The sequence below is a fragment of the Melozone crissalis genome, unplaced genomic scaffold (assembly GCF_028551555.1).
Source record: "Melozone crissalis strain CALT ecotype California unplaced genomic scaffold, PUWL_Pcris_2 ptg000079l_1, whole genome shotgun sequence".
Classification (NCBI taxonomy): Eukaryota; Metazoa; Chordata; class Aves; order Passeriformes; family Passerellidae; genus Melozone; species Melozone crissalis.
In genome coordinates this window covers 5,868,832-5,879,400 of record NW_026535856.1, presented here as the reverse complement: position 1 = coordinate 5,879,400, position 10,569 = coordinate 5,868,832, and the positions used below count along the sequence as shown (strand labels likewise).

General features: G+C 55.5%; 1 gene segment (V, D, J or C); it reads right to left on the bottom strand.

Annotated features, from left to right (window-relative positions):
• Window positions 1-6,223: 6,223 nt before the first annotated feature.
• LOC128946358 (immunoglobulin heavy variable 3-23-like) lies at window positions 6,224-8,368 on the bottom strand (the record flags this gene model as incomplete). The annotated part of the segment is given in 2 exon segments: window positions 6,224-6,520; window positions 8,294-8,368. Coding segments are annotated over 2 exon segments (372 nt in total), but the record flags the coding sequence as incomplete, so codon positions are not given.
• Window positions 8,369-10,569: the final 2,201 nt, after the last annotated feature.

Genomic DNA, 10,569 nt, shown 5'->3' with positions numbered 1-10,569 from the left:
GGTTTGGGTCAGCGGCTGTGGCTGGGAGCCCAAAGTTGGGATTGGGGGCAGAATCAGGCGAGTTTTGGGGCCAAGGCTGGTGGGTTTGGGGCAGAACTAGTTTGGGGGTTTGGAGTCTTTAGTCTCCATTGGTGGAAATGGCGGAGATCTGGGCAAAGGGGTCAAGAATGAGGTCAAGGGCTGAGGTTTGGGTAAAGGTTCTGAGATTTGGGGATAAGAGGGGCTCAGGCATGGGCGCTGCCACCACCGGCATGGTCAATGTAAGCAGCAGCAGCCCAAGCAGCACCAGCAGCTTTGGCACAGAAATAGAATCCGGAATACTCGTCCTTGAGGTTGTTCATGGTCAGAGTCACCGAGCTCTGCCCGTTGTCCCTGGAGATCGTGACGCGGCCCTTGAACGCAGACGGGTATCTGGTGTATCCATTGCTGTCAATGCCTGCGACAAATTCCAGCCCCTGCCCGGGTCTCTCGTGCACACAGCTGATCCCAAATTGTCCAAAACTGAACCCGGACCCTCGGCAGAGGAGGTGCAGGGACCCCCCGGGGGGCTGGAGGTCCCCCCTGCACTCCAGCAGGGTCACGGCCGCCTGGGGTCCATGCCCAAATCTTTACCAATTTCTGTCATAACTCCACTGGTTTGGTCCCAAATCTCCATCAGACTTTTCTGGAATCCTGAGGTCCCTCTAACCCTACAAGTTAACTCAATATTCTCATTAATTAATTGCACACCTTGACCAGAGTGTTCCACACTGATTTCAAAACTAAAACCAGCATTAACCATCTCCAACCCCGGCACATCACGGCCATGGCCTCGAGCTCCCTCTGGCTCTTGGCCCTGCTGCTACTGCTGCCCCTCCCAGGTGGCCCCACCCCTTTTCCCCTTCTGAACCAATCAGGTTTCTGATCCTTACCTCCCCTTTGTCCCGCAGGGCTCCGGGCGGCCGTGACCCTGCTGGAGTGCGGGGTGGACCTCCAGCCCCCGGGGGGGTCCTTGCGCCTCCTCTGCCGAGGGTCTGGGTTTGATTTTGGCAGTTTTGGAATGTCCTGGATCCGCCAGAGACCCGGGCAGGGGCTGCAATGGGTTGCAGGGATCTACAGCACTGGTGCTTATACCGAGTACGCGCCATCGGTCAAGGGCCGGTTCGGGATCTCCAGGGACAACGGGCAGAGCTCGGTGACGCTGACCATGATCAACCTCAAGGACGAGGATTCCGGATCCTATTTCTGTGCCAAGGCTGCTGGTGCTGGTTGGGGTAATGATGTCTCTGCTCTTGGCCTCAACCCCTTGAATGTGTCCTCTGCTGTCCCCAATTCCCAGACCCTTCCCCCTAATCTCAGCCCTTCGCCCCATTCTTGACCCTTTGTCCCAGATCTCCCCCATTTCCAACACCACCAACCAGGAAGCAAAAACCCGTGAACTGGTTCTGCCCCAAATCGAACTAAATTGGCAACAATAGTCACTCAATTCTGCCCCAAATCCCCACTTAGCGCTCCAAGCCACAGCCAGTAACACGAGGCCTGAACCTTTGTCCGCAAACGGGACCCAGGGCCTCAAACTCCGGCCCTCAGAGCAACGTTTTGGGGCACAAATAGGAGATTTGGGGTCAGGAGTTGTGATTTGGGGTCAGCGGGTGAGAATTTTCGGCCGAGGCAGAGCAAGGATGGGATCAATGGTCGAGGGCTGGGTGTGGGCTGGGGGTTTGGGGGAAGGGTCTGGGGAACGGGGATAGGGGGGTCACGGAGATGGGGACAAAGCCATCATCATCACCTAAATTAGCAACAGCACCACCATCACAAGTACCAGCAGATTTTCCGCAAAAATAAACTGCGGAATCCTCGTCCTTGAGGTTGTTCATGGTCAGTGTCACCGAGCTCTGCCCGTTGTCCCTGGAGATCGTGAACCGACCCTTGACTGATGGTGCGTAGTAAGGTGTAGGCACTATTGTAGTAGATGCCTGCGACGTATTCCAAAGCCTGCCTGGGTCTATGGCGGATCCAGTATATTCCATAATCCCCAAAACTGAACCTGGCCCCTCGGCAGGGGAGGCCCAGGGACCCCCGGGGGGGCTGGAGGTCCCCCCCGCGCTCCAGAAGGGTCACGGCCACCCGGAGCCCTGTGGGACAAAGGGGAGATGGGCATGAGGCAATGCAAAAGTCAGGCAGAGGTGTGCAATAAATTAATGGGTGGATTTGGGTTAATTGCAGGGTTGAAGGCACATTACAATACTGGAAATCTCTGTTGGAGATTTCGGGCAAAACAAAGGGAGTTTGGGGAAAAACTGATCAAGGTTCTGGGATGGGGGAGTGGCCGTGACAATGCTGGAGTGCGGCGGGGACCTCCAACTCACCCGGGGGGTCCCTGCGCCTCCTCTGTCGAGGGTCCGGGTTCAGTTTTGAGGATTATGGATAGTGCTGGATCCGCCAGAGACCCGGGCAGGGGCTGGAATACGTTGCAGGGATCTGGAGCAGTGGTGCTTACACCGCGTATGCGCCATCGGTCAAGGGCCGGTTAAGAATCTCCAGGGACAACGGGCAGAGCTCGGTGACGCTGACCATGAACAACCTCAAGGACGAGGATTCCGGATCCTATTTCTGTGCCAAATCTGGCTATGATAATGATTGGAGTGCTGCTGCTTCTGATGAAGACGCCAGTTATGGATCCACGCCGATCTCCAAGTCCCACCTATCCCCAAATCCAGACACTTCCCCGGAACCTCAACCTTGACCCTTTGTCCAAAATCTCCCCCATTTGCACCAATGGCCAGCACTGACCCCCAACCCTTCCATGCTCCTGCCCCAAAACTCAACCATTGGCCCCAAATCTTCACCCCTGGCCTCCAGTTCAGGCCTCCTCCAATCAGTACCCAGGGAGCTGGGGGAGATTTGGGTGAAATGGGAAAAACTGGGAGAAAGTTGAATGTTGGGGCAATGATGGTGGTCACTGGGGGAGAAGGTCAAGAATGGGGTCAAGGGTTGGGATTTGGGCAAGGATTTGGGGATTTTGGGACATTTGGGGAGCCAGGGATGGGGGTTTGGGGCCACCACCAGCATCGTCGCCATGTCCAGAGCTCCCAGAGAGGATTCCAGCCCAGCCCCAAGGAGAAGCCCCAGACACCGTGGCCGCTGAGGGAGCAGTGGAGCCCCAGGTGGGAGCGAGGGAGGGAGGGAGGAGAGGACGCCACGATTTTGGGGCTCCGCAGCCTCCCCCCACTTCCTCCCCGGCAGCTGCCGGGGCCCGGCCGGGGCAGGAAAGGAAACAGAAAGTTGCTGGTTTTGGTCATGGTGAACATCTGTGTTTGGCAGAGGGCAGCTCAGCTCTGGGGGCTGTGGCAGCGGAGGTGCAAGTGTCCCAATTTGGGGCCAAGGATCAGGATTTGGGTCAAGGTTTGAGCTTTGGCCTCATCCCCATCTCCCCTTTGTCCTGAAGGGCTCCAGGCGGCCGGGACCCTGCTGGAGTGCGGGGGGGACCTCCTGCCCCCCGGGGGGTCCCTGCGCCTCCTCTGCCGAGGGTCCGGGTTCAATTTTGGCAGTTTTGGGATTTTCTGGATCCGCCAGAGACCCGGGCAGGGGCTGGAGTGGGTTGCGAGTATCAGCTACAATGGTGGTTGGACCGGGTACGCGCCATCATTCAAGGGTCGGTTCATGATCTCCAGGGACAACGGGCAGAGTTTGGTGACGCTGACCATGAACAACCTCAAGGACGAGGATTCCAGATCCTATTTCTGTGCCAAACGCACTGGTGCTGGTGCTGCTCCTTATGCTGCTGATATTTGACATTTCGGCCCCATCCCTGTGTCCCCTCCCGTCCCCGTTCCCCAGACTCTTCCCCAAAACCCCAGCCCCGACCCCACTCCTGTCCCGGTGACCCAACCCTGCCCTGCTCTGTCCCCAAATCTCAGCTCCTGGCCCAAAACCTCAGCTCCTGGCCCCAAATCAGGGCCGGTTTCACCCTGAGCTCAGCCTCGTCCCTCCTATCCCAACCATTGCCCCCAGACTTGTCCAGTATTACCCCAAATCTCCCCTGCGGACACAAAGTCACAGCCACCAACCCAAATCTTCACCATTGGACTCAGATCGGGAATTTTAGGCCAAATTTGAATTCTTGATCCCTGATGTTAACTTTGGTCCAAATCCTGACATTTCGGTGACATTTGAGGAATGAGGGCACTGAGTGTGGCCCAGAGGGGACATTTGGGGCAGAGCCAGAGCAGGGCTGGGACAGAGGGACAGGAATGGGGTTTGGGGGAAGGGTCTGGGGCGCGGGGATGCAGACAGGGACGCAGTGATTAGATCAGTTTGATCAAGACGACCAGCAGCATTACAACAACCATCAGTACTGGTTTTGGCACAGAAATAGGTGGCGGAATCCTCGTCCTTGAGGTTGTTCATGGTCAGCATCAGCGAGCTCTGCCCGTTGTCACTCGTCAATGTGAACCGGCCCTTGACCAAGTCCACGTAAAAGATGCTGCCACTTCTTCTGCTGATCCCTGCCACCATTTCCAGCCCCTGCCTGGGTCTCTGGCGGATCCACAGCATTGCAAATTTTTCGAAATCAAACCCAGAGGTGCGGCAGAGGGGTCGCAGGGACCCCCCGGGGGCTGGAGGTCCCCCCGTACTCCAGCAGGGTCATGGCTGCCCGGAGCCCATCCCCAAACCTTCACCACTTTCTCTCATAACTCCCCTTGTTTAGCCCCAAAACCCCACCAGACTTTTCCATATCTCAACATGGCTCAAACCCTGCAATTAACCCCAATCCATTCTTTAATTACTTAGACACCTCATCCTGAGCATTCTGCATTGATTACACAGTTAATGCACTGTTAACGACCCCCAAAACCCCAGGCACCCAAACCCGGGAACATCCCGGCCACAGCCTCGAGCTCCCTCCGGCTCCTGGCCCTGCTGCTCCTGCTGCCCCTCCCAGGTGGGTCCCACCCCTTTCTCCTGGAAGTCACACCCCTTTTCCCCTTCTGGACCAATCAGGTTTCCCATCCCCATCTCCCCTTTGTCCCGCAGGGCTCTGGGCGGCCGTGACCCTGCTGGGGTGCGGGGGGGAACTCCAGCCCCCCGGGGGGTCCCTGCACCTCCTCTGCCGAGGGTCCGGGTTCAATTTTGGGAGTTATAAAATGTTCTGGGTCTGACAGAGCCCCGGGCAGGGGCTGGAATACGTTGCAGATATCAGCAACACTGGTGGCTACACCGAGTACGCGCCAGCGGTCAAGGGCCGGGTCACGATCTCCAGGGATAACGGGCAGAACTCGGTGACGCTGACCATGAACAACCACAAGGACGAGGATTCCGGATCCTATTTCTGTGGGAAATGTGCTTACACTGGTGGTTGTAGTTCTGATGATGGTGCTATTGACGTGCCGGGCTTGGCCCCATCCCCAACCAGCACTGCAGGAGCATCCGGGCATAGGACGGTCGGGGCACACAGATGGACACAAGAGATCTCTGCAGCCAGGTCTGGAATTTTGGGTTTATTGCAAAGGACGAACTGCAGGGCCCTGCTGGGAGCTGCCAGGCACAGCTGGAGCAGGGCTGAGAGAAGAGAGGGGAGAGCGGGAGAAAGGGTGAGGCGGTAAAAGAGGAAGAGAGTAACAGAGTAAAAAAGGTCAGAGAGTAAAAAGCGTGAGAGAATAAAAAGGGTAAGAGAGTGAAAAAGTGAGTGAATAAAAGGGTAAGAGCATAAAACTGTAAGAGAAAAAAAGCATGAGAAAGTGAGATTCCCATCACCATACAATAAATCATCTTCTGTGTTGAATATTCTAATTCTCACTAACCAATCTAGTACAATATAAAAATGCTATAGCATTTCATCCAGCCTAAAAGAGTCATTATATTACTACACTTTGTTACATTTTAAACCCTAAAAACTCCTCTTTGGAGTTACTTTAAACCCTAAAACCCCCTCTTTGGAGTAACTTTAAATCCTAAAATCTCCTCTTTGGCCCCTTCTGCCAAGCTGTGCGGTCTGCTCTGACCCTTGGGCCTGTCTGCAGGCAGAGGGTGTTGTTCCATCAAAATGGGATCACCTTCAGCCGGCCACACCATTGTTTTCCAGTTGTTCAGTCACTGAGGGATCTCAAAGCTTGCTTTCATTTCAATCTCGCTGATGGTTTCCATATTCTCAAAATCTTTTGCCAGGCAATCCTTTTGGTAAGGCTTTGCTGTTCCATCCTCCCCAACCAGCATCAGCATAAGCACCGTGACCATCGGTGTCCTTGGCGCAGAAATAGGATCCGGAATCCTCGTCCTTGAGGTTGTTCATGGTCAGCATCACCGAGCTCTGCCCGTTGTCCCTGGAGATCCTGAACCGGCCCTTGACGGAATCCGCGTACCAGGCGCTGCCACCACTGCTGGTGATGGTTCCGACCCACTCCAGCCCCTGCCCAGGTCTCTGGCGGATCCAGGCCATCCCAAAATTGCTAAAATCGAACCCGGCCCCTCGGCACAGCAACGTCAGGGATCCCCCGGGGGGCTGGAGGTCCCCCCCGCACTCTAGCAGGGTCACGGCCGCCCGGAGCCCTGCGGGAGAAAGGGGAGATGGGGATGAGGCGATGCAACACTCAGGCAGAGCTTTCCAATTATTTAATGGGTGGATTGGGGTCAATTGGAGGCTTGAAGGCACTGTATAATACTGGGCATCTCTCTTGGAGATTTGGGGCCAGACAAATGGAATTTGGGGCAAAGTCAATGAAGGTTTGGGGATGGGGGAGGAGCCGTGAACCTGCTGGAGTGCGGGGGGGACCTCCAGCCCCCCAGGGGGTCCCTGCGCCTCCTCTGCCGAGGGTCTGGGTTCAATTTTGACAGTTTTGGGATGGGCTGGATCGACAGAGACCCGGGCAGGGGCTGGAATTCATTGCATAGATCAGCAAAAGTGGCAGTACCGACTACGCGGATTCGGTGCCGGGCTGGTTCAGGTTCTCCAGGGACAACGGGCAGAGCTCGGTGACGCTGACCATGAACAACCTCAAGGACGAGGATTCCGGATCCTATTTCTTTGGGAAAGCTTCGTGCTCTGGTCATGTTCCTAGTGCTCGTTATGTTGACGATGCCCGTTATGGCCTCCAGCTCCTGGTTCCGATACCACTCCCAGCACTGAGTCCCAAGAGTTCTGATTTTCGTCCCAAATCTCACCTCTTGACCCAGCCCTTGACCCTTTGTCCCCATTTGCCCCAATGGTCAGCACTGACCCCAAACCCTCCCCTGCTCCTGCCCCAAAACTCAACCATTGGTCCCTAACCTTCACCCCTGGCCTCCAGTTCAGGCCTCCTCCAATGAGGGCCCAGGGAGCTGGAGGAGATTTGGGTGAAATGGGCAAAACTGGGAGAAAGTCAGAAATTGGGACAGTAATGCCAGAGTTTGGGGGTAAATGGTGAACATCTGAGGAGAAGGTCTGGGATATTGGGAACGGATATGCGGGGATTGGGGAAATTTGGTGACCATCATGGCGGGTGGGACCATTGCCGGAACTGTCACTAAGAGCAGCACTATCATAACCGTTTGAGGACATCAGGGAGATTTGGGGCGAATTTTGCTGCCAACTTTCTTGGTTTGGGGCAGAACCCGTCAGGGCTTTCTGGATCCGTGGTTGGCGTTGCTGGAAATGGGGGAGATCTGGGGGAAAGGCTCAGGAATGGGGTCAAGAGCTGCGATTTGGGGAAGGGTCTGGGGACTGGGGACAGGAACGGCTCACAAATGGTGGTGTGACCACTGGCACGATCAATATAAGCAGCAGCATCAGCACCACGACCATAAGCAGATTTGGCACAGAAATAGGTGGTGGAATCCTCGTCCTTGAGGTTGTTCATGGTCAGCGTCACCGAGCTCTGCCCGTTGTCCCTGGAGATCGTGAACCGGCCCTGCACCGATGGCCCATACCAGGTGCTGCCACCACTGCTGCTGATCCCCGCGAGCCACTCCAGCCCCTGCCCGGGTCTCTGACGCACCCAGAACATTTCAAAATTCCAAAAATTGAACCCGGCCCCTCGGCAGAGGAGGCGCAGGGAACCCCCGGGGGGCTGGATGTGCGCCCCGCACTCCAGCAGGGTCACGGCCGCCCGCAGCCCTGCGGGACAAAGGCGAGATGGGGATGATGAGATGCAAAACTCAGGTGGAGGTCTCTAATTAATTATTGGGTAGATCGGGGTTAATTGCAGGGTTTAACATAAGTTAAAACATAAGGAACCTCTGTTAGATATTTGAGGCCAGACAAAGGGAGTTTGGAGCAAACCAGAGAAGGTTTGGGGATGGGGGACCGGCCGTGATCCTTCGATTTCAGGAGTTTCACCATGTTGTGGGCGCGCCAGAGACCCGGGCAGGAGCTGGAGTGGGTGGCAGCGATCTGGAGCGATGGTGGCACCATGTACGCCTCATCAGTCCAGGGCCGGTTCAGGATCTCCAGGGACAACGGGCAGAGCTCGGTGATGCTGACCATGAACAACCTCAAGGACGAGGATTCTGGATCCTATTTCTGTGCCAAATGTGTGGATGCTGGTTGCTATGATGCTGCTGAACGTTTTGACCCCATCCCCATCCCTGTGTCCCCCCCTGTCCCCATTTCCCAGACCCTTCTCGCAAACCCCCAGCCCACACCCAGCCCTTGACCATTGATCCCAACATTGCTCTGCCTCGGCACCAGCTCTCACCCACTGACCCCAAACCACAACTCCTGACGCCAAATCTCCTCTTTGTGCCCCAAAACTTTGTATTAAAGAGGACAATTTCAGGCCAAGTGTCAAGATTTGGGTCAACCAGTTGGCCAGGAAATGAGAATTTGGGGAAGGATCAGCCCAGGGCTGGGACACAGGGACAGGAATGGCATCAGGGGTTGGGGTTTGGGGGACGGGTCTGAGACATGAGGGCAGGTGGGGACACGGGGATGGGTGTGGGGACAACACCGGCATTGTCAACATAACCAGCAGCAGTGCCACCAGTACAAGTATCAGAATATTTCCCGCAGAAATAAACGGCAAGTTCCTCGTCCTTGAGGTTGTTCATGGTCAGCGTCACCGAGCTCTGCCCGTTGTCCCTGGAGATCCTGAACCGGCCCTGCACCGACGGTGTGTAGTAGGTGCTGCCATTGCTTTTGATCCCTGCGAGCCACTCCAGAGTTTGCCCGGGTCTCTGGCGAAACCAACTGAATGCAAAACTGCCAAAACTGCTCCCGGCCCCTCGGCAGAGGAGGCGCAGGGACCCCCCGGGGAGCTGGAGGTCCCCCCCGCACTCCAGCAGGGTCACGGCAGCCCGGAGCCCTGCGGGACAAAGGGGAGATGGGGATGAAAAACCTGATTGGCTGAGGGCATGAATGGGTGGCAGTGTCAGCTTGAAAAAGGGACGGGACCCACCTGGGAGGAGGATGATTAACTCCAAGGGTCCCAGTTTGGGGCCAAGAGTCAGGATTTGGGTCAAGGTTTGAGCTTTGGCATCATCCCCTTCTCCCCTTTGTCCCGTAGTGCTCTGGGCGGCCGTGACCCTGCTGGAGTGCAGGGGGGCACCTCCAGCCCCCCGGGGGGTCCCTGCGCCTCCTCTGCCGAGGCTCTAGGTTCAATTTTGGGAAATTCGGGCTCGGCTGGGTTCGCCAGAGACCCGGGCAGGGGCTGGAGTGGGTCACAGCGATAGTCAGTGATGGATACAACTGGTACCCACCTGCGTTCAAAGGCCGGGTCACGATCTCCAGGGACAACGGGCAGATCTCGGTGACGCTGACCATGAACAATCTCAAGGACGAGGATTCTGGATCCTATTTCTGTGCCAAATGTGCTTATGGTGGTTGGATTGATGGTCCTGCTGCTGTTGAATATTTAGATGGCATTGCCTGCCCCCTGTCCCCACCTGTCCCTATTCCCCAGAGCCTTCCCCCAAACTCCAACCCCTCACCCCATTCCTGACCTGTCACAGACTTTTTTTGTTAAAATCCTTTCTTTTAGGATTTTTCTTTTTTAGGAAGCTGGGGCCTCAGAAGAAAAATGTAAACAATAATTATCTGCTGGTGTGGAATGTAACAGGTGCATCTGTGATTGGTCCTCTGTGAGTGTTTGGATTTGCTGACCACTCACGGCAGAGTTTGTCCTTGCTTTCTGCTGGACACAGAACTTTGTTATTTTGTTCTTTCCTATGCTATTCTTTCCTTAGCAGCTTCTGCAACTTGTCTCTCTACTCCTTTTATTATAATCATAATGTATTATATATCATATATTATTCAATCCGGCCTTCTGTTTATGAACCAAGATCCTCGTCCATCTCTCGCATCCTGAGGAATGTAGTAGATAGGGTCAGGCGCTCGGAAAATCTCGCGATGTCACGGAAAGCAGCAGGATCCCTCTCCCCCTAACTTCTAGTGATAAGGGATCACCCAAGAATGTAGTCCCCCCTAACATTAGTAACTTTCGACTCCTTACTAACCAATTACAGTAAAGTAAGACCCCCTGACGTAGAGAGAAAACTCCCCCAGTATAAAACCCGACGAGACGGGACAATAAAGGTCTTGAACCGTCCGCCATACTGGTGCTAGCGTGTGTTCTTGGCCCGAGTGACCCTGGAGAGTTTGGGTTGCCGTGCCGTTTC